The sequence below is a fragment of the Pocillopora damicornis genome, chromosome 11 (assembly GCF_964200805.1).
Source record: "Pocillopora damicornis chromosome 11, jaPocDami1.2, whole genome shotgun sequence".
NCBI classification, from domain to species: Eukaryota; Metazoa; Cnidaria; class Anthozoa; order Scleractinia; family Pocilloporidae; genus Pocillopora; species Pocillopora damicornis.
In genome coordinates, this window is record NC_142680.1 from 18986089 (window position 1) to 19013814 (window position 27726).

General features: G+C 38.4%; 1 protein-coding gene and 2 pseudogenes across 3 annotated transcripts in view; all 3 read left to right on the forward strand.

Annotated features, from left to right (window-relative positions):
- LOC149037981 (uncharacterized) overlaps nucleotides 1–27726 on the forward strand; it is a 95768-nt pseudogene that overhangs the window by 39066 nt on the left and 28976 nt on the right. The gene's annotated exons all lie outside the window — the stretch shown is intronic.
- On the forward strand, nucleotides 28–6095 carry LOC149037985 (uncharacterized). The gene is made up of 8 exons (XM_089186712.1): nucleotides 28–79; nucleotides 304–367; nucleotides 993–1035; nucleotides 1365–1458; nucleotides 1825–1896; nucleotides 3396–3688; nucleotides 3878–4042; nucleotides 4898–6095. The coding sequence occupies exons 1-7, from the start codon at nucleotides 57–59 to the stop codon at nucleotides 3910–3912; spliced, it is 624 nt and encodes a 207-aa protein (XP_089042838.1). The 5' UTR covers nucleotides 28–56; the 3' UTR covers nucleotides 3913–4042; nucleotides 4898–6095.
- LOC149037986 (uncharacterized) lies at nucleotides 13884–20296 on the forward strand (annotated as a pseudogene). Its single transcript, XR_016180888.1, has 2 exons — nucleotides 13884–14911; nucleotides 15439–20296. The product of XR_016180888.1 is annotated as an uncharacterized LOC149037986 (transcript).

The window sequence follows — 27726 nt, forward strand, 5'->3', positions numbered from 1 at the left end:
ATAGTCATATACTCTGGATTTTGCTGCTGGACCAGTAACTTACGTTTTGGTTTAAAATGGCGGACGACGATTTGGAAGGGTGAGTGGTAATGACATTCCAAATCAGCGAATCTTGAGATCTTTTCCGCGGTGATTCCCTTCTACATAACTACCTACCGAATTAACGTTTTGACGCATTATATACATCGATCAAAGTCATTTCTTGTGGTAGTGGTTGATAATAGCGGAAACGAAGCAATCGTTGTCCAATTTACTTTTTCACAGCAAAAGTCGCGATGGAGAACTTTCTCGATTTTCTTCTAGGTATGACGATGACCTCGATGAGGTAGAAGAAGAAGACCACTTTGAAGATGTGGATGACTTAGAGGTAAGCTTTCTAACTATTTTTTTCTGAATAAGTTAATTTAGTGGATCTACTATAATTTTGACAACGCACGTGTAACTTCGGTTATATGTGAGTCAAACAACACTTACAAATTATCATAATCAAGTTGGTGGAGATTTTTAGTTTGATATAACGATACTCTCAGAGAGGATATTGATGATATTTTGGTAAAATTTCCGTACAGCTCCATACTATTGTAAAACAAATCTGTTTTCCCAGTCGAAATGTATTGTTTTTGTCACTGTTTTCTGTATCCAAGAACTGAGCGCATAATGTAGTATGGGGCTGTGCGGAAATTTTACCCCATCGTGTCCGGAATAATAATGTGTCATGACCAATCACATGTGTGATCAGGATATGTGGGCAAAATTAAATACTAGGGCACAAACTAATCAGTATTTACTGCATGAAGTTGAGATTTCTCACACCTGACTGATGGCTGGCTGCCATGTTTTCTTGGATAGATCAAATTTTATAAAGTAATATTTGGTCGGAAGTTCATAGTTTTCTGAGTTTCACAGTAATAAAGAGTGGTAAAAGACTTCTTTATAACTATTTTCCTTTCCTGGTGGAGGTTGTATCTAATATCCTATTGTGTTTTTTTCAGCCAACAGAAGACACAGATAATATTGACATTTTGCCCACAACAGGTATGGTTTGCAATAATTTTTAAACAGTATTCTATAAAATCACAGTTAAATAAGGTAATCCATGAGAACAAAACCAAAAACTCCAGAAGTTGTGGCCACTTGGCCTCAAAGAGTTAACCATGTAAATTATAAGACAAAAGATGAGGAAATGTTTCTTGCATTTCATTTTATTCAAGTAGGGAAGTTACATGATCCTTCAAAGTTGCTACTACAACCCTTATGAGTGAATGTCTCACAATGTCAGGCTGAAGAACATTTTATAACAGTTACTGGACATTTTAATTGCTTAAATGTAATGTTAATTCACTCTTTTTTATGTCAATTTGCAGAACAAAGCCAACAACCAACAAAAAGAATCACAACACCATATATGACAAAATATGAGAGAGCAAGAGTATTAGGAACTAGAGCACTACAGATAAGGTACTTAACCCTTTAACTCCCAAAAATGATTAATATGTAAATTCTCCCTGTAATATCCATACATTATTCAGCAAACAGGTAATGAGAATATTCAAACTCATCAGGTACAAGATATTATATCACCTTGATTGAACACCAAATTCTTGTAATTGATTTACAACGAAATTTGTTGCAGCTAGAGGGGAGAATTAACAATCAGATCTTAGGATTTAAAGGGTTAATTAACTCAACAAATAAAGATTGTTAAAGACTTAATGGCAGTGATAGAGATCTTGAGTTATACCTTGGCTACAGACTATTTCAGTCCATTCTGGCAAGACCACAATTTTAGGAACTCAATTTTATCTGTTGTGTTTTGATAACCAGTATGGGTGCCCCTGTTATGGTGGAACTTGAAGGACAGGCAGATCCTCTACAGATAGCCATGAAGGAACTCAAATAAGAATTTTAATGAATTTTTTTTTAACCCTTTAACTCCCAGAAGTGATTAACATAAAACTTCTCCCTACAATATCCATACATTCTTCAGCAAACAAGTAATGAGAATATTCAAATTTATCAGGTAGAAGCTGCTTTCTTGATCCAGCACCAAGTTCTCATAACTAATTTACAAGGAAATGTGTAGCAGTTACAGGGGAGAATTAACAATCAGATCTTGGGAGTTAAAAGGTTAACAGAGTATTTAAGCTAAAACTTACAGCGTAAGTAGTTTAACAGCCAGTACCAAGTTGCCTCAGCAATGTAATCCAAAGAGAGTTTTTAATTATCTGTACTTAGATCTCTGTTTTGTGATAGTTGATGTGTGCTTAGCCAGAATAAACTACCACATGGAAATCAAGGGTTAATTATCTATAGTGGGCAGCATAGCCAATAGGATTGCAGCATCTGTGATATAATTCATGCAGATTTATAATAATATTTATTAGACTATATGACAAATGAACCTGGAAAAATAATTGTAGAAGTACATCAATCACAGGAGTTGCAAGCCTCTTAATTCTTTTTAGATATTATTTCAGAGCAAGAAAATCCCCATTACTTTTTGGCAATATCTTCCAGACAGAAGCCTAGAAGTCTGGGTAATAGATGAACTCATCATCACAGAATGAAACTGTATTGGTGGTAGTTTTAGTTGTCAGCAGTTGTTTGATGTGCTTCTTAGTTCATTTTATATCCATGAACAAAAATACTTCATGTTCCTTTTCTTTAACCCCATCCACGAGAGTTGTGTACATCTGTTGTGGCATGTTACTCAATAATTATACAATGCCTGTACTGAACCCTTAAAGTTTTAAATGTAAAAAAATGCTTGGCATCCAACACTTTTTTTTTTTTCTTTTAACCTTTTAACTCCCAAGATCTGATTGTTAATTCTCCCTGCTGGCTGCTACATGTTTCCTTGTAAATTAGTTATAAGAATTTGGAGTAAGATGGAGATAACAACTTCTACCTGATAAGTTTGAATATTCTCATTACCTGCTTGCTGGATAATTTATGGATATTTTAGGGAGAAGGTACATGTTAATCACTTCTGGGAGTTGAAGGGTCAACAAAATATTTTCCTTAAACTACATTTAATAAAAGGAAGGTTACAATAAACCATTAATCATATCTTGATAACCAAATAAAGAACTATTGTTGTTATTGTATTGTGCAACATTTGTCATAATTCCAAATATAGGAAGTTAGAATTGGATACTTTTTTGTTTCAATAAACCATATTTAAGAAAGTTGATTTTCTATCAAAAAAAAAAAAAATGATGAACAGTCTCTTAGTCAAGGGCAGGTAACCCCTCTTCCCTTTCTCCTTTCTCCTCCCTCCCCCCTCCCCCCCCCCCCCCCCCCAACAGCAAATTGTTGAATTTTCCTTTTCCACTTATACTCTGTGACCTGGCCCTATCAATTTTTGCTGCAATTTTTATTTTTATTTTAAATAGATTCTTCAGGAAGCTCTGCCTGTGTGCCCAACTTTGCCCAAAGTGGACCTCAATTTCTCCCTTAAAGAGGACATGTTTTTACCAAGTGAAAGTGAAAGGAAAGAAGTGGTGCCACTTTATTTTTGCTACAGAACAACAGCTGAGTCAGTTAGCTGCAACAAAAACATGGTACATAGACAGAAATGACAAGATAGCCAAGGAACCCTTTCACCAACATGTCTGCCGAGTCTGCAAAACAAGTGCCATTAGTGTTTGTCCTAATGTCCTCAAAGAAGAAGAGAGATTACAAGAAGGTTAGTATACATATAACTCCCTCTAAATGCCCAGTCCCACATTTTTTCAATGTAAATAATGGTTAGAGCACTCTTCAATTGAAATTTTTAATATCAAGGCCAAAGTTAACTTGACAGCCAATCAGAACAAAGGAAAATATGCTCATTTAATACCCAATTTGAGTGAATTATTGATTCTTTATCTATCAGATTTTGAGAGAGATCATCCATCTTCTACCGTGTGAATGGCGTCATGTGCAATTTGTTACAGCAGATTTTGATGAGGCATTATTGTGGGGAGCACTTTGGTCTGTTGTCCTACATGCAAAGCTACAGGGATGTCCTCTTCACTGGACCCAGTTAATGTGGAAAAAGGTAAACTATGAATGTAAAGAACTAAACACCTGTTTATTAGTGTCTTTTGTTTTTGCCCTTTGGGATTTTTGTATGTTAGTTTGTCTTGCGTGCGGAATATATTTTAGCGTGTTAGTCGAGTAATTTATTGTAGTATATTTGTTAGTATCTAAAGGACGTGTAAGCCTTTTTGGGTCAGTTTTTTGGCTTGCCATTTCCAAGCAGTCATTTTTCACCCTACTGCAGCCAGATTTCATGTTACAGTTCATTGCCGCTCCAGTGCAGTTTTTTCCCAGCTCCTGGAGTGTTTGGAGTGTTTAGTCCATTGTTGGAAGTTATAATGAATTTTTCAAGTCAAGTTGAATGGACTTGTATGATGGTCTGAGCTCCTTGCACCAGCAGAATTACAGCATAAGGCCATCAAGCTCTTTGACCAACCTTCTCTTTTCTTATCAGCCACCCTGACATGCTGCTACTCTTTCACTCTTACATGTACCCTTCCCAATTGTCTGGGACAAGTTTGTCATGTAAAGGACTGTTTTTTTGAGAAAGCGATTGATGGTTTTCCCCTCTGGTTGTGAAAACATGAATTGCTGACTGTCTTTTTCATGACAACTCTCACCTGGGCAATTAGACTATATGAGCAATATGCAATTTGCTAACAACGGCATCCAAATGAACACTACGATTGGCCAACCTCAGGGGTAAGTTCATGCATGGTTTATCTTTGTAATAGGGCAAGATGCTTAGTCCAAACAAACTTCCCATTTGTTTATTTTTCAAGAGGAATGTTTACAAACCTTTTTTAGTTAGAGATTGTAGTCATGCTCTCCATCAATGAAAAGACTAAAATTTTTTGGCTCATATTTTTGTCAGATGCAAGAACTTGGTCCACAAGTACTGTGCATTGAGGATAATGGTATGCACAAATACATTAGAAAACTGCTTGCATTACCCTTACTGCCTGGCAACGAGATTTTTACTCAGTTCTAGAGACTTAAAGTACAGGCAACCACAGCAACACTTCAGGAACTAATAAAATACATTGAAGATACATGGATCACTAACATTGCGTACCCCATTAGAGATTGGTCTGTTTATTGTCAGCCATTAAGAACAATGAATGACATTGAAAGCTGGCTGAAGCTTCTCAGTGGTGAAACTGGTAGGAGCAGCCAAGTTCCTTTTTACATTCTAGTTCAGTCACTGCATCAAGTGGCCCAACTTTCTGTTCAAAATGTGCAGTTGGTAAGGAACAAAAAGTTGATCACGATTCAACAGCAAGATTGCCATCACTTGCAGTCACAGATCAGTCAGTATTGGACTGAGTACATATTGGAAAAGAAAAATAACAACAACAAAACTTCTTAAGGTCTGTTCCAGGCTGTATGGGCCATCTCAAACTGATTCCTGACTTTCATATATCATGAGATTTTATTCATTCATTAATAAGCTTGTATTTATTTTGAACACTGATATTATATACCAGCAGAAGCTTGGAACCTATCAGTAATTTGTAGAACTTTACGTGCGGTGATTTTTTGAAAAATTTCCTTTGTCATAATCAAAATGTCTTATTTTTTGCATTCAGTTTTGTATTTTGTGAAAAAGTAATTTTGGGAAATGTGCATAACAGTTGTGTATTAGAAATATTATCATTAAACACATGCTGGGGCTCGTAGTAATGGTAGATGTGTCAAAATCTTTTACAGCAGTGATGAGTTTCTTTAACTTTTCAAGAAAAAAATTTCACTTAGCATAAACATTTAATATATTACAGTCTAATATCAATTACTGATCATTAATAGTACAGTCGGGGTGAAGAGAATTGTTAATATTTTAATATTTATTATTTCTACAGTGTTGTAAAACATATTGTAAGATGTACTACCCCTGTTAATGTTGTGAGCACTGGTTGTGATGAGTATCATAATTCCAGGTTGTAAGTGTTTCTTCATTGTTGCAAGAAGTATTAGTGTCATATTGTATTGCCTAATTCCCGTATGGCAGCAATGTAATATGGAAAGAGGGGAAATTCTCTTACCCTAAGATAGCCACAGATTATCCAAACAAATTACTCCCGTGTTTGGCTCGTTATACTCTGTTGTCTCTACCCTGACACGTGTTACACAACAAGCCTAAATATTTGCTGCAGGGAACATCCAAGAATGTGTCTTTGTTTCTACCTTGCGAGGCCAGCGCACTTGACGAGCGCAAAATACGCACGCGAAGATTAGCACCCTCGGCTCTCCCTCGTGTGTGTCAGTGTCAAGCTGGTGTCACTCACACGACAGGTTCCCAGGGTTCTACCTCCCCCATGGAGAGAGGAGCTTGGCAACGAGGTTGTCGCTTGTGCGCAATCCAGCGCGTGCTACGTAGTGTAGTTTGTTCCTGCATTAGTCATTTTTCTAAAGGGCGGAAATGATTATACTTTCTTTCTCTTCGGAAAGCATATTAGCCTTCTTAGCCTCGCTTTTAAGAGAAGATTTTATTGATTTTAAACATTTTATCGAGGCCAGAAATTGAAAATTAAAGAATAACAGCTGGGCCCGTCTGTTACATTGAAAGCGAGACGTTATCTTTCAACACTGATTTTATCAGAGGATAACAAGTTGAAACTAAAAAAATAGTTAAAACCAACATCACGCTACATTTCTCGAGAACAATGAACTCGTCAGCGCCTAGGCATTTGACATATTAAGGGTTTAAAATTTTCACGTGAGTGTGAAAAATAAGTCATAACACCTCAACTAGTCTCCGGATAAACATTACGCTACGTTTCTCGAGAACAATGAACTCTTCAGTGCATAGGCATTTAGTACCTTAAGGGTTTAAAATTTTCATGAGGTGTGAAAAACAAGTCATAACACGTCAATCAGTCTCCGGATAAATTTCAAGTTGCAGTCTTGCAGTTCGTCCACTGATCAACAAGGTAATCAGTTTGTGCGTCTACCATTATCATATTTCTCGCTCTAACTTGAAGGTGGGTAAATAACATTTTTTTTAAACTGTAAACGAAATAAAACAACGACAGACAATATCGATGAAGGTCTAAGAAACTCCAAACTCTGTTATGCGCAATAATTTGTTTCTTCGTACTTCTTGTTCATGCCACGCAAGATCGTAATCCCATTCATTTAGAATATCTTGTAGGAATTTGCAACAAAAAATATTGAGTTTTGGCAACTTGAAAGAGTTTTGAAATTTCATAAACATGTGAATCAAAATACCGTGAAAGTATCATATCAGACGTGAAATTAAATCAAACTGTTTGCTAGCAAAGAAAACTTTGTGTCAATGAAGGGGAGGTGAGGTTTGGAAAAAATAGGTTTTGACGCTATACCAAGCTTATTGAAGTGAATTTTCTGAAGGACTTTAAGTTCTAAGATGCACATTCATCCTATAGCGTCACAGTCTTCGATTTCTCGGCTTTTGCATTTTAATGAGATACAACATTTGATTCTCGAGAAGGAAATATTTTAGTTTTAATTACAAAGTGCTGGGACTTGGCATTCAAATACATACATACGTTTATATTAACTCCCAACTTGGGCTTTTCGGTTGCAGTGTCTAACTACAACTTTTAAAATACATATAAGTTAAAAAGGAGAAGGAATAACAGGTAAATAAGACATTTTATAACTAGAATCAATTACAAAAGACCTAGGAATATAATTCAATAATATAATTCATGCAACCTTTTGTAGCCTTCAATTTCCTGTTATCATTAAATGCGCAATAATTTGTTTCTTCGTGCCTCTTATTCATGCCATGCAAGCTCGTAATCCCTTTCATTTATGATATCTTGTAGGAAGCTACAACAGAAATTATTATGTCTTTGGCAAGTTGAAAGAGTTTTGAAATTTCATAAACATGTAAAAATCAAAACACCGTGAAAGTATCATATCAGACGTGAAATTAATTCAAACTGTTTGATGGCAAAGAAAACTCTGTATCGTTAAAGGGGAGTTGAAGTTGGAAAAAACCAGGTTTTGACGCTAAACTAAGCTCAGTGAAGTGAATTATTGGAAGGACTTTAAGTTCTAAGATGAACATTCATCTTCTGGCGTCACAGTCTTCGATTTCTCGGTTTCTGCATTTTAATGAGATGCAACATTTGAACCTCGAGAGGGAAATATTTGGACTTGCATCCAAACAGGAGCAGATTCAAAGCGTACATCTTTATTCTAATATAAAGTAGGAGGTGAAGTTTCACTTTGTCCCAAGTTAATTTAGTTCGCTTAATTTAGACAACTCAAAAAACAAGCCTCTTCTAGGTGTAAGGTTGAACATTGTAATTGTTATTTCTGTCAAGACTGAGTCAGGGAATTTTAAAGAGCATTGTTATGGGTGGCCATGCTGAGTGTATTGTCCAGATTAAAAGGGAAATTTCCCTTGCTAAGGTGTGTTAGATCTGTAAAACAACACGCCACATTTCTTGAGAACAATGAACTCTTCATTGCAGAGGCATTTTGCATATTAAGTGTTTAAAATTTCCGTGTGGTATGAATAACAAGTCATAACACGTCAACCACTCTCCGGGTAAATTTCGTGTTGCAGTCTTGCAGTTCGTCCAATAATCATTACAATAATCAGTTTGTGCGTCTGCCATCATAGTTATATTTCTCGCTGTTACTTGAATTTTAAGGTAGGTAAGTAACAGCTAGTTTTTTTCAACTATTAACGAAGTAAAACAACAACAGACAATATCGATGAAGGTCTAAGAAACTCTAAAACTTTGTTAGACTTGGCACAACAATCAATTTCTGATCACTGCTGTCACTAACAAGATTTGACATTTGGCATTTGACGTTTGACATTCATCATCTTAGGAACAGAGAATGTAAACGCTTTAAGCCGCTTTTAGCATGGATGAAAATGCAATCTTTTGTTGCCTTCAGTTTGAATTCCTGTTATCATCAAATACGCAATAATTTGTTTCTTCGTGCTTCTTGTTCATGCCATGCAAGTTCGTAATCCCATTCATTTATGATATCTTGTAGGGAGCTACAACAGAAATTATTATGTCTTTGGCAAGTTGAAAGAGTTTTGATATTTCATAAACATGAAAATCAAAATACCGTGAAAGTATCATATCAGAGGCGAAATTAATTCAACCTGTTTGCTTGGAAAGAAAACTCTGTATCAATAAAGTGGAGTTGGGATTTGAAAAAAACTATATTTGACGCTATACCAAGCTTATTGGAGTGAATTATTTGAAGGACTTTAAGTTCTAAAGTGCATATTCCTCTTATGGCGTCACAGTCTTTGATTTCTCGGTTTCCGCATTTTGATGATCGTGAGTTACAACGTTTGAGCCTCGAAAGGGAAATATTTAAGTTTTTATTACAAGTGGTGGGAATTAACATCCAAACAGAAAATAGATTCAAAGCGTACATCTCTCTTCTAATTTAAAGAAGAGATCAGGTTTTACTGTTTCAAGTTGACTTAATTCAGACCACTCAAAAAGCACACCTGCTCTAGATGTAAGAATGAAGATTATAATTGTTATTTCTGTCAAGACTAAGTCAGGGAATTTTGAAGAGCATTGTTCAGGGTGGCCATGCTGAATGTATTGTCCAGATTAAAAAGGAAATTTTTCTTGCTAAGTTGTGTTTGACCTATAAAACATCACGCCACATTTCTCGAGAACAGTGAAATCTTTACTGCATAGGCGTTTAGCATGTTAGAATTTAAAATTTCCTTGTAGTAAGAATAACAAGTCATAACACCTCAACCAGTCTCCAGATAAATTTCGAGTCGCAGTCTTGCAGTTCGTCCAATAATCATTCAGATAATCAGTTTGTGCGTCTGCCATCATGATGTTTCTCGCTCTAACTTGAATTTCAAGGTAAGTAAGTAACAGTTTTTATCAACTACACCTTTTGTTGTTCATTATGAGAAAATATGCACTCATTTGCGTGAAAAGCCGAACTATTGCGTGAAGTTACATTCATCAGCGACAAAAAACGATCATTTGCGCGTAAATCAGATTCCATAACGATTTTTGTATTTTAATCAGCATTCCATAACAATTTTGGGCATTCTTATACGTCAAACGTCATACAAAAGAAAAAAATACACTTTCATTTCCGCTAACCTTCAAGTTATAAACGCCATCTTTAATGCCAATGGAGACAATACACAAACATTCTAAAGCAGGAATCATTCATTAAAACTTTTAACCAACAGCCTCATAAGGTGTATCGTTATTTTCACCGACTATCGAGGCCTCAAAATCCAAATAATCAGACCACCACATCAAACTGCTCTTACTCGAACCACTATACGCCATATTTACTTTAATTTCCTAAGTGTACACAAGTGTGACCTATCAGGTCAAATTCAAATTCGAAGCGTGTGTGGCGGATGACTTATGAAGCCGCATTTAGGACAGATTTTTAGGCGAAAAAAGGCACGAAGAGGCGTTCGAAGTACCCTGTGTCTATTTCAATATGTTAACTGAGGCAATATTTATGTAAAAGGCCCTATTATTGGGTGAAGTCCGTCGCGCTAAAATCCGAGCTAAAAGAAAAAAAAAAAACAAGGTTTTAGCGCCGCTGGGGGTTCTTAGAGTAAGAAACTGACCTAAATTTTTTTTTTCCTTGATATTTTTCGACCTGCGTCACAGACTTCGCCGAAAAGGAGACTGTGATCGTCCAGAATGATCGATATGATGATCGTGTTATCGTCGGTTACACGTAATAAAATCCTGTAGTTTGGTTCTGAAATGTTCTGTCAGGTTTGAAGAGCTTGAGCTTTCTAAATTCAAATATAAAAAGAGTAGAAACCAATTTTTTTCAAAAAAGTTCCTCATTAACACGTTAACCGAACGCTAATCAATATGATATTCAATACGTTTTGTTCACCTTTTTTGTCGCGAGACAGAATCATTTCCCAGAATTTGGCTGTTTAAAACGTTTAGAGAATCAATCAGTGTGTTCTAAACGCTCTTCCCCACTATCCTTTCATTTCTAAATGGTTAAAATCTAAGATTTAGTAAGCTACATATATATGCGGTCGGAGTTTGCTCAAAAGACTAATTTACATAATTCTGCTGACACGCTGGCAAAATCACCAAAAGTTTGAAGTCACTTAGGCGTAGGAAATTAATAACTACAAGATATTTTTACACTTTTATGCTTTCGACCATCTTATTAAAAGAAATCAACCGGAGTTCAAAGAGAACTCTGTATTAGAGGTTTAAAAAAAACCTAGGTTTTGACGGTATACCAAGCTTATTGAAGTGAAGTTTTTGAAGGACTTTAAGTTCTAAGATGCATATTCATCCTATATGGCGTCAGAGTCTTCGATTTCTGCATTTTATTGACATACAACTTTTGAACCTCGAGAAGGAAATGTTTTAGTTTTAATAACTAAGTGCTGTGACTTGGAATCCAAACAGAAAGCAGATTCAAAACGTACATCTTTATCCTAACAGAAAGAAGAGATGAGTTTTCACTTTGTCTCAAGTTAAGTTAGTTGTGTAATCACTCTCCGTACCATGACGTCATGCACAATTGATAAAGCCACTGCGCATATACGATGATTATTTGTTTAAACGAGAATATCATGACAAATGAACTTGTTTCCTCATATACATCAATCGCTGTTTAATTTCACTTAAGAGCCAATGTCAGCATGCATCAGACAAACAGCGGCAAGTCACCAAAACTTTACTTTCACCCCTACTTTCATATTTTATAGCCCAACATTTTCTAATAATTGTGGTGTAGTTTTTTTTGTAAAAATTTATTTCGGTTTTCGAAAGATGATTTTTTTCGTTCGACCGCTCAAATATGCAAATTTTCACCGTGAATATTACCCGAGTTGTGTGACCTCATGAGGCGAATATACTAGACCTACGGTATTCCCGTCAACATAATCCTTTGTTTTATTATCTAAACTTAATTCCCTGTCATTATTGAAGCTGGCAAAGAGATATTTATTTTTTGGTCAATATTTTTGTCCGACATACTTTTCCTATGTCGAAAAGTAGCGTTAAAACAAAGACAGTTTTAAAAATGATCGATATGACAGAATCTACTGAGCTTCAAGCTTTTAAAAGAAAAAGGGATGGTTATAAAGTTACTGTACAAATTTCCTTGTGTATTTGTGTTGTTCTATCTTGAGACGAACTCAAAGTCCGGCAAAATTTACTTGATAGCGACTATGAAATATACATGGTGCGCCTACTTGTCACAACCGTTAACTGGCATAAATCACTACAATTTGTAAAAGAAAAGTCTATTAACAGAACTCTCACCTTGTTTATTTCTGAATTTATTAGCCTTGCAGTTTTGGTAATTCAAAAGTGAAGCGAAGATGTAAGATCTATACGGGACAGATAATTATCAAAAGAAAGCCTGCAAAATCTTGATTCAGTCACCTGCTATGGTCACGTTACCAAACAGTTTAGAGTAAAAATTATTTGTGTGATTTGCTGAGGTCTTCTGTTTATATCGTCACCGCTGACTGACAGCTTGGCACAAGTTACTGGTTCTTTCACTTTGATCTAAGAATAGTGGTGATTTTCTTTCTCGAAGATAGCGTGTAAAACAGATGAATTTTTTTCTTTTAATGTTTTTCAGGCGAGCACGAGCCGAGCGCAGGTCGAAACAGACACGCGCGTGGTGTGGAGCTTGAAAAAAAATCGTTCCTACTCTATCGCGTGTTTGTTCCATAGCGCTCACCTAACGCTTACTTCTGCTTGCTTGAAAGGTGCAAAAAAAGAAAACAACAACAGACTAAAAACTCAAAAAACACGCCTGCTCAAGAAGCAAGATTGAAGATTGTAATTGTTATGTCTGCCCAAGACGAAGTCGGGGAATTTTAAAGAGCATTGTTCAGAGTGGTCATGTTTATTTGAAAAGGGAAATTGAACAATACTGAGTATATTGTCCAGATTAATTGGGAAATTTCCCTTACTAAGGTGTGTTTGACCTGTAGACATCACGCCACATTTCTCGAGAACAATGAGCTCTTCATTGCATAGGCATTTTGGATATTAACGGTTTAAAATTTTTGTGCGGTATGAATAACAAGTCTTAACACCTCAACCAAGTCTCCGGATAAATTTCGAGTCGCAGTCTTGCAGTTCGTCCAATAATCATTCAGATAATCAGTTTGTGCGTCTGCCATCATGATATTTCTCGCTCTAACTTGAATTTCAAGATAAGTAAGCTCTAAGAAACTCCAAACCTTGTTAGACTTGGCACAACACTCAATTTCTGATCCCTGCTGTCACTAACAAGATTTGACCTTTGGTATTTTACGTTTGTCAGTCATCATCTTACGTACAGACAATGCAAAGCTGCTTTTAGCATAAATAAAATTGCAGTCTTTTGTACCCTTCAATTTCCTGTTTTCATCAAATGCACAATAATTTGTTTCTTCGTGCTTCTTATTCATGTCATGCAAGTTCATAATCTCATTCATTTAGGATATCTTATAGGAAGTTATAACAGGAAATATTCAGTCTTTGGCAACTTGAAAGAGTTTCAAAATTTGACACACATGGAAATCAAAATACCGTGAAAGTATCATATCAGACGTGAAATTAATTCAAACTGTTTGCTGGCGAAGAAAACGTGAAATTTTTTCAAACTGTTTGCTGGCAAAGAAAATTCCGTATCATTAAAGTGGAGTTGAGGTTTAAAAAAAAAATTAGTTTTGACGCTAAACCAAGCTAACTGAAGTGAATTTTTGAAGGACTTTTAGTTCTAAGATAGACATCATCTTATGGCGTCACATTCTTCAATATCTCGGAAAAACCTCCTTTGATCCTCGAAAGGGAAACAGTTTAGTTTTAATTACAAAGGACTTGCTAGGACTTGGCACCCAAACAGAAAGCAGATTAAAAACGTACATCTTTATTCTAATATAAAGTAGAGAGGAGTTTTCACTTTGTCTCTAGTGTATTTAGTCGTAGGACCACTTTCCGTATCTATGCCGTCCCGCACGATTTATAGAACCGGTGCTATAAAGTACTTATTTGAACGAGAATAACGTAACGAAAGAACTTTTTTCCTTTTCCCCTCACACACATCAATCATTGTTTAATTTCACTTGAGAAGTATGTATGCTTGAACAAATTGAATCTATTTCAGGATTTCGGTCGAGGATCACTATCTCCAGAGCTAACGCCGAGCATGGCTCTACAACCGTTTACAAACGAGCAGCTGAATTATTTCAAATTTGCCTCCATTGTACTCAATGAGTTCGCCAATGCTTTGCGTCAGACGTTCAAATCCATGTGGGACAACAGGTTTGGACATCGTCCTGGGTATCAATTCTGGGATGACTCCACTGTAGTAAGAAATTTGTTTCACAATGAAGAAGGCGGAAAAACCAAAGTTCCTACACACATCTCCTATGAAGAATGGGATTGTACCGCCCTGTTTCAGGCCACCATCTATGCAATGTCCATCGCTACGCCAGATCGCAAAGGTCATTACAAGACACTCGGTGAACTGTACGTAAAGCACCGTAAAGTACCTCTTGGAAAGTTCCATCCATCTGTTGTGAGTCCAAGTGGAAATACAGCCGAAACCTCCGCTCTCGCGATTGATCAGCTTCGACTTTTACGAAACTCGCTCTGTCACGCAGACAAGTCAGAGATTGATAAACCAACCTTTGACCAATACGTGCAGCTCGCTAAAGATGCATTCCAAGTTCTTGGTATCACGACAGATACCATTGATGCCATCGGTGGCATGACAGAGTCTGACTTTCCCATCAAAAAAGTTCACAAGTTGGAAGAAAGTCTTAGACAGGAGACCAGATCATATATCGAGTGTCTCGAAGAAGTAAGATCAGGTGTCGACAAATTAATAGCACAAGTTGAAGACCTCACTTTGTTGAAGGGAAAAATGGATCAAGATCAAACAGGTATAAACTGATTGATTTCTTTACAGGATTTTCTAATTGACAAAAATTTTACGATGCAATGTGGCTGAGTCTTATAAGCATTACTTTGGCGGGGAGGAACAAAAGAGACAAAAGCGTTTTTACTCTGTACTTAAGTAGTAATAGTTCAACGGGGTAACTTCAAGTTTTCGCAAAAATGCTTTGAACAAGTCTTGACAATCCTTTCTCCTTTCCTAAGATGAATTTTTCTCTATTGTCAGAGTACCACCTTGAACAATCTGTTATCTTTTGTTTCAAAACAATTTGCGCAAGAAGTAAACCGCACCCACCATATTTACCGGCATCGTGACTCTTGTGGTATGTTGTTAATCGTACAAATTCACGGAAAAAGCAAGAAGCTTTGATTAAAGCTGTATCTATAAAACTTGAATTTCTAGTTTTGTTATGTTACTGTAATATGTACTCTTTTTGGTGATCAATATTTTTATTTGCTCTTCAAACTACCGAAATTAGCTCTTTCATGATTGCATCAATTTGCTTTTTCAAAGATTCAAAGCCATTCCTTCCACCATCAAATCTTCCTTCAAAGGTTTCACACTTTACTGGCCGTCAGAGAGAGTGTGAAGACATCAGTAATCACTTAACTTCCAAAAGTTCCCGAATCGTGTCGATATGGGGCTCGCCTGGTTTTGGTAAGACTTCTGTGGCAACTGAAGTCGGACATCAACTCCAAACTGAAGGACTTCCCGTGTACTTCTTCTCCATGCGAGGGCTTCTTTCAAAGGCCGATCTGACTACGAAGCTTCTGAGCTTCTTTAAAAGACACTCCACAAAAGATCAAATGCCTCAGCGGATGTCCATAGAAGACGAACTTTCCCTCTTTTTAAGCGACATTTCAGGTGAATTTGTGATGATTCTTGACAACGCCGATGACTTACTCGAAAGTGGAGCACCGAATGTGAAGGAGGATTTCATAAACCTTCTGGAAGTCATTCTTAGTCAATTAAAAAATTTAACATTTCTTCTTACCACAAGGGAATCTCTTGAATTTATGAATGTGAATTTTCAAGGCCATCAAGCAGTAAGAATAGGGCCATTACACGAGTCCTTCTCTCAAACCTTAGTCGGCGGATTACTTCCAAAAGCGACCGCGTCTGACTGCTCGAATATTGCAAAAATATGCGGGTTCGTACCTTTGGCCATGAAACTGTTGTGTTCCTCTATTGCTGAGGATAATGCACAGCCGACTCAATTTTTAGTTAGCTTCAAGAATTCTATAGAAGATAACCTTTTCCAGCTGTTGGACAATCCAGATTATCCAAGCAATCTGCGATTGAAGCTCCTATTTGAATCCTCTTTTCAGAGACTCTCTCTATCAGACAAAGAAGCGCTGGTATCACTTAGTGTTCTTTCTGGAGATTTTAACCACTCAGTTGCTGCAGCTGTCATGGGTGTAAAAACAACTCTGGAGGCCAAGAAAATCTTGCATAGGCTCCGGAGAAAATCTTTCCTCGACTCTAGCTTCAAACCTGAGTCATTTTCGATGCATAAGTTGGTTCTGTCGTTTGCAAGAGAAAGAGGAGAAGATGAAATGAAAGAAACCATGCTGAACTCCAAGGCACGTTTGTCTGCATTTTACGTCTCTCTTTTCGAGAAGCTAAATAAACAGTTTCTGACAGGACAATCCATGCAAGCATTTATTGATTTCTATGAAGAGAAGCAGAATATTATTCAGAGTCTTATGAAGAGCTGCTCCGATCCTAAGACATGTGACGTTACATTTGGTGTCCTTACAAAAGCAGAAATCTTTCTAGATTCCCTTTTCTGGTGCGAGGGAAAAATCATCTATAAAATTTACGATCACGCAACTAAAGAAGCTCAGGCGTTTGGAAAAAGCGTCTTCTACAGCCAGTTACTGGTGTCCTTGGCATTTACCGAAATTACTTGGGGGATAGATGGAAGATCGATGGATATGCTCTCTAAAGCCGAAGGCCTTTCTTTGTCGGTAGATGATAGAAGAAAAATCCAGTGTTATAGAGGCATCTGTCAACTGGTTTCAGGGAAAATAGACGACGGAGCTCAGAACTTGCGAGAAGCTCTTTGCTTGACTAGTGACAGTCCCGAACAGCGAATTCTGACAGTATTCTTGCTGCAAATTCTTGTTACTTACTTTCTTTTCAATAAAAAGGAAGCAACTTCACTGGAGCTTTACACCAAAGCCTTACATGAATCCAGAGCACTAGGAGACACAAGTCTTCTTATTATTCCTCCAGTGAATAACAAAGAATTGACAGTGATCGAGGCAGATATGCCAGAACCAGGTGTTATAACCACTCAACCACTTAGATTAGAAACTATTTGCGTTGTTAGCAAAGCAACAGAAATTTTCTCTGATTACGAAACAAAGCAAGCACTCAGCAAATCTGTGCTAAGGATGTCAAATCAAACAGAAACACAGATCCTCCCACATTCCATTGGTTCATGGACCTTCCAACGCAACATCAATTCGACACTTAAAAATGTATTGAATAATCCCGAGGAAGCATCAAAGTTGTGCGACACGTGGATCAGTTATCATAACAAGGTCTTAAAAGAAGGTAGACTAGATATCCCAGATGATAAAGCTAAACCCGAAGAAAATCTTGATTTAAATTTGCATCAAGAAGAGTTATTAAGAAGCTATTTCGACCGCGCCCACGCTCTTCATCAGATGCAAAACTATTCTGAAGCCATTCAGTCCTTTCAACATGCCCTTGAATTCGCAATACGACTGTTCGGGGAAAAACACCCAGACACAGCTCAAAGCTACTTCAATCTTGCGGTAACACAACATGCTTTAGGCAATTTCTCATCAGCACTTCAGTCCCATCAGCGTGCTCTTGACATAAGAGTTAAACTCTTCGGTGAGGAACACCCAGACACAGCTCGAAGCTACTTCAATCTTGGGGTAACACAACATGCTTTAGGCCTTTTCTCATCAGCACTTCAGTCCGATCAGCGTGCTCTTGACATAAGAGTTAAACTCTTCGGTGAGGAACACCCAGACACAGCTAAAAGCTACTTCAACCTTGGAGTAACACAACATATTTTAGACAACTTCTCATCAGCATTTCAGTCCGATCAGCGTGCTCTTGACATAAGAGTTAAACTCTTCGGTGAGGAACACCCAGACACAGCTCAAAGCTACTTCAATCTTGGGGTAACACAACATGCTTTAGGCCATTTCTCATCAGCACTTCAGTCTGAGCAGCGTGCTCTTGACATAAGAGTTAAACTCTTCGGTGAGGAACACCCAGACACAGCTCAAAGTTACTTCAACCTTGGAGTAACACAACATACTTTAGGCAACTTCTCATCAGCACTTCAGTCCGATCAGCGTGCTCTTGACATAAGAGTTAAACTCTTCGGTGAGGAACACCCAGACACAGCTCAAAGCTACTTCAATCTTGGGGTAACACAACATGCTTTAGGCCATTTCTCATCAGCACTTCAGTCCCATCAGCGTGCTCTTGACATAAGAGTTAAACTCTTCGGTGAGGAACACCCAGACACAGCTAAAAGCTACTTATACCTTGGAGTAACAAAACATGCGTTAGGCCATTTCTTATCAGCACTTCAGTCTGATCAGCGTGCTTTTGACATAAGAGTTAAACTCTTCGGTGAGACACACCCAGACACAGCTCAAAGCTACTTCAACCTTGGAGTAACACAACATGCTTTAGGCAATTTCTCATCAGCACTTCAGTCTGATCAGCGTGCTCTTGACATAAGAGTTAAACTCTTCGGTGAGGAACACCCAGACACAGCTCAAAGCTACTTCAACCTTGGAGTAACACAACATGCGTTAGGCCATTTCTCATCAGCACTTCAGTCTGAGCAGCGTGCTCTCGACATAAGAGTTAAACTCTTCGGTGAGGAACACCCAGACACAGCTAAAAGCTACTTCAACCTTGGAGTAACACAACATGCTTTAGGCAATCTCTCATCAGCACTTCAGTCTGATCAGCGTGCTCTTGACATAAGAGTTAAACTCTTCGGTGAGGAACACCCAGACACAGCTCAAAGTTACTTTTCTCTCGGAGTAACACAAGATGCTTTAGGCAATTTCTCATCAGCACTTCAGTCTTATCAGCGTGCTCTTGAGATAAGAATTAAACTCTTCGGTGAGGAACACCCAGACACAGCTGAAAGTTACTTTTCTCTCGGAGTAACACAACATGCTTTAGGCAATTTCTCATCAGCACTTCAGTCTAAGCAGCGTGCTCTTGCCATAACAGTTAAACTCTTCGGGGAAGAACACCCAAACACAGCTGAGTGTTACGTTTCTCTCGGAGTAACTCAACATGCCTCAGGCGACTTTTTGTCGGCACTTCAGTCCCATCAGCGTACTCTTGACAGAAGAATTAAACTCTTCGGTGAGGAACGCCCAGACACAGCTTAAAGTTACTTTTCTCTCGGAGTAACACAACATGCTTTAGGCAATTTCTCATCAGCACTTCGGTCTGATCAGCGTGCTCTTGACATAAGAGTTAAACTCTTCGGTGAGGAACACCCAGACACAGCTCAAAGTTACTTTTCTCTTGGAGTAACACAACATGCTTTAGGCAATTTCTCATCAGTACTTCAGTCTAAGCAGCGTGCTCTTGACATAAGAGTTAAACTCTTCGGTGAGGAACACCCGGACACAGCTCAAAGCTACTTAAACCTTGGAGTAACACAACATGCTTTAGGCAGTTTCTCATGAGCACTTCAGTCCAAGCAGTGTGCTTTTGACATAAGAGTTAAACTCTTTGGTGAGGAACACCCAGACACAACTCAAAGCTACTTCAATCTTGGGGTAACACAACATGCCTTAGGCAATTTCTCATCAGCATGATTTCTCATCAGTTCGATCAGCGTGCTCTTGACATAAGAGTTAAACTCTTTGGGGAAGAACACCCAAACACAGCTGAGTGTTATGTTTCTCTCGGAGTAACTCAACATGCGTCAGGCGACTTTTTGTCGGCACTTCAGTCCCATCAGCATGCTCTTGACATAAGAATCAAACTCTTCAGGGAAGAACACCCACACACAGCTGAGTGTTACTTTTCTCTCGGAGAAACACAATATGCTTTAGGCAACTTCTCATGAGCACGTCAGTCCAAACAACGTGCTCTTGACATAAGAGCTAAACTATTTGGGGAAGAACACCCACACACAGCTGAGTGTTACTTTTCTCTTGGAGAAACACGAATTGCCTTAGACGACTTCTTTTCGGTATTTTAGTCTCATCAACGTGCCTTTGACATCATAGTTAATTCTCCGAGGAGGAACACAAAGGCACAGCTTAGAGTTACTTTAATATTGGAGTAACAATGAGGTCAACTACCCTAACCTTGGCTTGGAGATACACTGCTGAGCCTTGAGACTCGATCTACGCCAGTTTTAAACATCATAACATAAACATCACGTGCCAAAAAATTGTAGCGTGTGTATTAGTCGAAAGCATGTCAATCAGAGAAGATAAAAAAGACATTTGGAAATTTATTTTGTTCGTCAGAGCGACAAAGGGCTAACGGTAGAAACTTCAGCTTAGAAACTCTCTATGGTGGCCAATTTACAAGAACATCTCAGTTGATAGATCAAATTATCTTCTTATACTCCCCCACCGACGCAGCCTCACAGGTTCTCTAGTAACCTACTCCCTCTAATAATAAACCCAGCCAAGGGCCCCCTTCCGTTTTAACCTATGTATGATAATAAACCCCGGTCCTTCTTGGAAGAAAAGTGACATGGATATGCAAATAGTTAAATGACTTTGGATAAGTTTGAACGAATCATTTAGTCTTACAGTTTTTTACGAATCATTTCGTCTTACAGTTTTTTAGTCTTACAACTAAAATAAAAGATATTTAACCGCATGTCAATGTTTTATTGCAGAAACCCCATCAAAAACACTTCATATCTTAATCTGAGTTTATTTGAGAAAAAGAAAAGTTTACAGAATCTTAAATATGAAAAAAGAAAACAGAAAAAGTCCCCACCTTATGACCCTGTCTCAACCAGTGAAAGTTTTCTCATTAAAAATTTAGGAACATGCATTTTAGGTTACGGATATAAAATATGTGAGGATATTTTTTCTTTACAAGCGAGTTCCGTTACCGAAAATGGAAACCAGCAAAAATGGTTTGAGGTATTGGGTATTTCAGACATCTTGAACAGACTTACAGTTACAGCAATGCACAGACTAAGTCCCCTAGTTGCAGAATCAAGGTCTCAATATCCCTGACCCCTCTGCTGTTTGTTTACTACACCATAGTCTTGTTAATGTTCGTATATTCAACCCCTACATACGATAGCAAGATTTTACTCTCTTCTCCTGCTACACTGTTGTCATCATCACTCTGTTTCGCTTGTATTTTGAATATCACTCCAAAAAATTCTTTCAGATGCCTCAAAAATTAAATGCTGTTAAAAAGATTGATGTTATTATTGAAAAAAATTTTAAAAATTATCGAGTAGAAAGAAAACAATAACATCGATAATGAACCTACTGTGTGCCACCACCAAGCCCTCCCTGCTTACTCTTCTCGATTCCCCTTCCTTCCAACTCCTTCCTTTCTTCCTGTCTGTCTCATCTTTCGTTAACTTCAATCCGTTCTTCATCTTCTCTTATTCCCTTGCTCCCAATTATCCACTCTATCTCCCCTCCCTTCCCATCCCTCTCCATGCCTCAACCCTCCCTGTCTTCCTCCTTGATATCCTCTCTAACTTCCCTTTTTCTCGCCTGCCACCCATCCTCTCTCATTCTACACCGATACTGATACGAGAGAAAAGCCGACCGATAGGATTCAAAAACCGACCGAGACAACTGAAACCAAAAAATGCGGGTCTAAGAAACGATAACAGCCAGCTTCTGGGATGAGAATTCTAAAGAAAAAGAGAAAAGGAAGAAGGAACCAGGTCAGGTATGTGCAGTTTCGTTGTTAGGTCGAAGAAATATACTTTTTCTCGAAGCCTCTTTTTCTTAGCTCGCTTTTGCGTTACAATTGATCAATAGAGTCTGATCAGACTGTCCCGCCTACGCTAAATTATTGGCATGTGAACAATGGCATCATATGAACAATGGCATAGGTTATTGCTGTGTTTACGAAACCTACAATCCCTAAAATTTGCCTTTATCTATTCTTATAGGCCACCGTTGTCTCGCCTTGTGCTCCTCCGAAAACTGTTATGCCAGCACGTCAACTAACACCACAAACGTCCCCGACACAATCGACACCATTACCAGCGCCACTGCCACCACCAGCACCTCTATCACCCAGAGCACCATCTCACCATTATCATGGACACCACTGTCGCCTCTGCCACCAGTTCTTTCACCATTGCCACCAGTACTGTCACCACTTTTGTCACCATCACATACTCGTAGTCCGTATTCGTGGCGTTCCGCTCCACGAAGCCTTTTCCCACAGAGCCAACCCGACGGCCATTCACAAATAATTTCATGACTCCAGCATGTTGCAGAGCTACAAAAACAAATGATGGAGCGGTTCGACACACTTATTTCGCTTCTCAATGGCACATCAGAAGTAGCTAGCCTCCCTGTCGAAACCCTCGAGGTGCAGCAAAAAAGGCCACCATCCAGTCCACTCAGTTTAGCCTTGGATGAATCGACCACATCAGAGGAGGACACACGAGAGAAAACCCTCCTTCTACTGCGGTCGAGGGCCACTTCCGAAAAAAATTTTGCTGTGCAGCTTGTGCGGCATGTCTTTTTGCCGCATGAATTAGATGGAAGAGACGTAAGGGGATTGGAAACAAGCTTCCTCTGGATCCGATACAAATGGTAAAGATAAAACAATTTATATTTAAATTTTTCCGCTGTCATTGACACAGCAGGATCAGCTGTGCGATTGCCGTAAGGCTATCTTCGCAATAGAAAGACATCTCAACAGGCACGCGCCAATTAGGATTTATTAGAAAAGCTGCCGCTTGTTTTCGTTCGAAACTTTCATCGCTAACATTTTATTTGTAAAAAAAGCTAAATTATGATTAAAACAAAGCATTTGAGTCGTTGCTATTTTCTTTCAGTTATTTCGTTGCCAGATTTGAAATTTGAAAGTGTGTTTTGAAAGTTCTCGACATAACGTTAAAAAAAGGTCTTCTTTTATTTATTCAAGTACCAGCTTGATACAAATCGTAATTTTGAAAGGTGTCTGTCGATCCGTTGTCATGCTCCTCAGCACATTTTCCTGTTTTTTTCATTTTAGCCTCTGGCAACTCTACCCATTATTACGTCGTCCTCCTCAAAGTTCCATTGAGCGATCGAGTCTGCAATGGGTTACTTTTCCCGGGAAATCTTGATCCATCGTCATTGACGCAGGGAGGTCCCGTTGTCCCATCGGTTTGCGGTTTCAGGAGGCGAGTTAAACTTCTAGCGTAGAGCCAGTTGTTCGCAAACCTTCATTAGCTAAAATCTCGCAATCGTCAGATTTCGCTAAAAAATTTCCAGGAATAATGACAAACGAAAGTGTGTCGGCAAACCTTGATATTTGAAATATTTGTCCCGTCTTGTCCATTTACGCAACACGCCTCGCACATTTTTAGCTACTCCAAGTTTAGATGCTGATATCTAGACAACCAATAAGAATATCAAAAAAGCCGATCACACTCTTGTTGATTGACATCTTGTGAATAAGACCGTGCAGCCATTTTGGTCGTGCTGCGACATCCGATACCCGATAAATTCAATAGAAGAACCATCGGTCGTTTCACGCCTTACCGAATCCTGACACTTCCTTAAAGAAAAAGTCGCTTAAATCATATTTTTATCGTAAACTAATGTTCGTAAGCTTTCTTCTGATGTCTAGTTTGCTAGGATTCTAGTGAAACTAGCACTCCAACGATTTTTTTTTCCCGAAGGACACCCGCGAAGGTGGGAAGTAACCTTAACAAGTCAGTTGATAAAACCAAATTATCTTGCTATACTCTCCCACTGACGCAGCACCACAGTTTCTTTAGAAACTCACTCCCTTTAGTGATAAAACCCAGCTGAAGGACTCCTTCCCTTTTAAGCTATGTATAAGAGTAAACCCCGGTCACTCTGGGAAGAAAAGTGACTTGGATTTGCAGAAAATTAAACGATTTTGGGAAAACTTGAAGGAACCATTTAGTCTTGTTTTTTTTTTTTTCAACTAAAATAAGACTTTTAACTTCACCTCAATGTTTCTTTCAGAAACTTCTTTAAAAAACACTTCAAGTCTTAATCTGAGTTTACTCGAGAAAAAAATGTCATTTTTGACGTTTAAGTGACATGGGAACGAATTAGTAGAAGAGGTTCGCGTGGCATCATGGAAGTTTCGGATTACTCATTCGTTTCGTGGGAAAATTAAGTCATTCTAGGTCAGTCAGTTTTATGTTTGATCACTTTCTTTTCTGTATTTGTTGTAACTTTGGTATTCCAACTCCCTGTGAAATTTTACAATCATTGATTTTTCTTCCTTAGTACTAGAAGACTGACTGGCTCCTCCTGAATAAACTTTTCACAATGAATTTATCGTGTGAGTGTTGTCAGAATGACAACTTTACATTGACTCTAGAATATGAAAAAATAAATAAGTCCCGACCTCTCAGACCCTGTTTCAACCCGTAAAATTTTTTTCTTATTTAAAATTTTAAAAAATGCACCTTAGGTTGAGGACATTACAGATGTGAGAATACTTTTTCTCTACAAGCCGCATCAACTGCGTGCCAACGAATATTTCGACGAGGACTGAAAAAGACGGTTTCTCGCTTGCGGTGTTCGGTTCAAGATTAGAAAAAAGCACTCCCGTTACTGAATGATTAGTTAATTGCCTTCGTGTTTTGTTTTCTACGGCGAAATCTGTGGTAATAATGGGTAGCTGTGTTCGTTTCTGTTTACATAACATGTTATTTCTTATTTCTTTGGTTAATGCTCCAGAGTTTCGTTGCTGTAGAGTAATTTCCTTGGCAAACCAAAAGCTAACTTTTGACGAAATAATCAGCTGTATCACGAGGCACGATGATTTTTCGCCTAAAAGTGATCGGGCAGTTTCACTGCAAACTGCTCCTTTCCTCAGAGATTGCAAAGGCAGAGGCCATCGTCGTCGAACCGGTCAAACAAAAAACGAGTGAGTTTAAAGTCATCTGATTCAAGTTAATCTCAAATAGGGATTTTATTACAGAAAAACCTTCTTTAGTTTAAGTGCGGCATTGCCATGCGACCCATTTCGCAGAACACTTGGATTCGCTACCATGCATCTAATTCAATAATATTTGCGTTTCTTTAATTATCTCGTTGCAGTGCTGTTATCACAATGATATTGCTACTGTTGCTACTTTTAGTTTCTTGAGGGCAGGGGGGAATTGATGGCTCGTGGGATGGATTTTTGGAAACCTAAGTTAGGAGAATACACGGACCCTTCGAGCTTGTGTTTATGCCAGTATCCACCAGAGGTTCATGCCACAGGATATCGGTCAGCTCAGGAAACGGCTTGAACTTTATCACAAATGATGCATTTCTGTTATTGAAATACGACGTAAACTACAATTGGTAGGATTTTCATACGATCAGATAAAAAGGCGCAAATGTAGTCGTGTGGAAAGACAGAGAGTATGAGTACATCTCAAGCGCGTGAAATAAGGAGCTCACTATTCTTCGCTTGCGAAATGTCAGCCGAAAAGAATGTTGAACAATCGTGTACGGTTTGGGAACAGGCTACTTAATCAGCATCCTCTATAGCTGAATTCTTTGATTATCTTGCCCTGATTTAACTCAGTAGTTATATGTGTTTGTAACAGGCGTCTTCGAAGCCGTTACGGAGCAGACGGCCAACGACATTGAAGAGTAAAATCTCCTCGATGTCGACGATCGAGACACGTCCATTTTGGCCATATAGCTACATCATTTGGAAATTAGTGTTTAAAAATACCTGATATATATGTATTATTCTTGTAGCTATCATTTGGCGCTCCGGCCACGCATTACGTCCGTCCTTCTTTCTAGATTTTTCCTTTCTCCACCATAACTGCCGACGTGTCTTCATATTTTTCTACGTCACAGCTATAACTTAATCGTTTTTGGCCGCGCGCTTAATGGAGACACTTTTTGAACGCTAAATCGTACGTACGTATACATTCCTTTTAGGTTAGAGAATCCTAAATGAGCAAATAAACGACATATTATTCGAAGCCAAATTTTCTACAGTTTTTTTTGACACTTAATCGACGGCCATTTTTGAAAACGTTCCGATCCAGGTTACGTGATTGATACACCACACGTGTGTAAGGCAGTGGAAAGGGTAGCCTGAAAAACAGGCTTAATTTTGGCGAGCGAGTGGTATGTATTTTCTGAATGAAAATTATGGCCGCTATCTTTGATTTTAATGGTAGCGGAAGGCTTAGGGAGAGAAAGAAATTTGTACTACGGGGGCGGTCGACGGTCAAAAATAAGAAGAAGAAGGGTGGGGGTGGAGGAGTGATAGTGAAGATTCTCGCCCCTCCCCCGCCCCCTACCCCCACTGTTTACTCTGACTCCAAATCAAACATGGCCGGTCGGATAAACGACCGCGAGCTTATAACGTTAGTTCCCACTAATAAGAAACTTACACTGCTGGCTATGAAAAGGGTCATGCTAAGACCTGAAAGTAACAACTTCGCCCTCGCTGTTCAACCGCTACCGAGCGGAAAAAGATTGTATTTGTTCCATTTTGATACAAGCCAGTATTTAGAGACTATGAAATACGAAGCGAGAAATAAAACACTTTCCCTAGAAAGGTTAAATTAGCAAAACGCGACGGATCGCGTATCTGTATTCAGAGCCACGGGTAAATTACATGCCATACCAAACAGAGGTAAAAAAAAATAGTTAAATATATTATTTTTTCCTCTTAACCATGATCGAGTCTGTCACTTATAGAAATATTTTTTAGTCCAAGCCGAAAAGTATTAAACTTAAGATTTTGTCCGGTGTCTATCACTGTGACCTCAAGTCCATCGATTCTGGAGTGAGCGTGACATAAGCGCAAAGTGTCGTCACGTATTGTGGGAGGTCTTGATATGGTTTCGTGAACGAAAATCTTCTTCCATGCTCCGAAAATATACAAGATTTATACTTTCTGTATCTTTTTTTAACGGAGACCAGTGAGCAGCACAAAGAAAGACTACTTGGTGTTGTAACTTTTTGTTTATTTTTTCCGACGCGTTTTGCCTGAGACCTCTTCAGGGATGATTACAATTAACATTGAACAGTATGTAGAACACATTCGTGTCCGTAAGTATGACTTCCAGCGGAAGTGAATAATAACAGAAACATGTTGTAAACCGACGTAACAAGAGACGTCTTGTTATGAGCGCTACACTCAAGCATTGTTTCTCATTTGCGACCGGAAAATATGATGAAACAAATCTTGTCTGTAATGTTACTCGTTTCAAAAATGTACCACTGTCAGCTGAGTGAACAGTAAATTTTTCACGCTCGTTTATCGTAAATAAAACAAGCCGACAGCCTGAGAGAGGAAGCTATGAAAGCACATGTCATGAGACTGCCTAGCACCCACAGTATTAAACGCAATATCTTGGTTAAGAAAACGAACCGAGTAAGCGACCCAATCGTGTGACGGAAATAACAAGCTCGTAATAAGGTAAGATTGAGGAAAGTATTGGCTATTTCTGTTAGGACTAAGTCAGGGAATTTTGAAGAGCAGGCGTGTTTGTGAGTCGTCTATTTTTTTTATTTTTTTGTTTTTGCATCTTTCAAGCAACCAGAAGTAAGCGTTAGCTGAGCGCTATGGATGAAAAAGAAGTTATTCCTGCTCCATCGCGTGTTTTGAAGA

What these genes read in the sequence shown, in the direction of transcription:
- LOC149037985 (XM_089186712.1), top strand. Translation starts at nt 57, where the DNA reads ATGGCGGACGACGATTTGGAAGG. An exon ending in AAGATGTGGATGACTTAGAG is followed by an intron (nt 368 to 992) that starts GTAAGCTTTCTA and finishes TGTTTTTTTCAG; the next exon opens with CCAACAGAAGACACAGATAA. An exon ending in TGACATTTTGCCCACAACAG is followed by an intron (nt 1,036 to 1,364) that starts GTATGGTTTGCA and finishes GTCAATTTGCAG; the next exon opens with AACAAAGCCAACAACCAACA.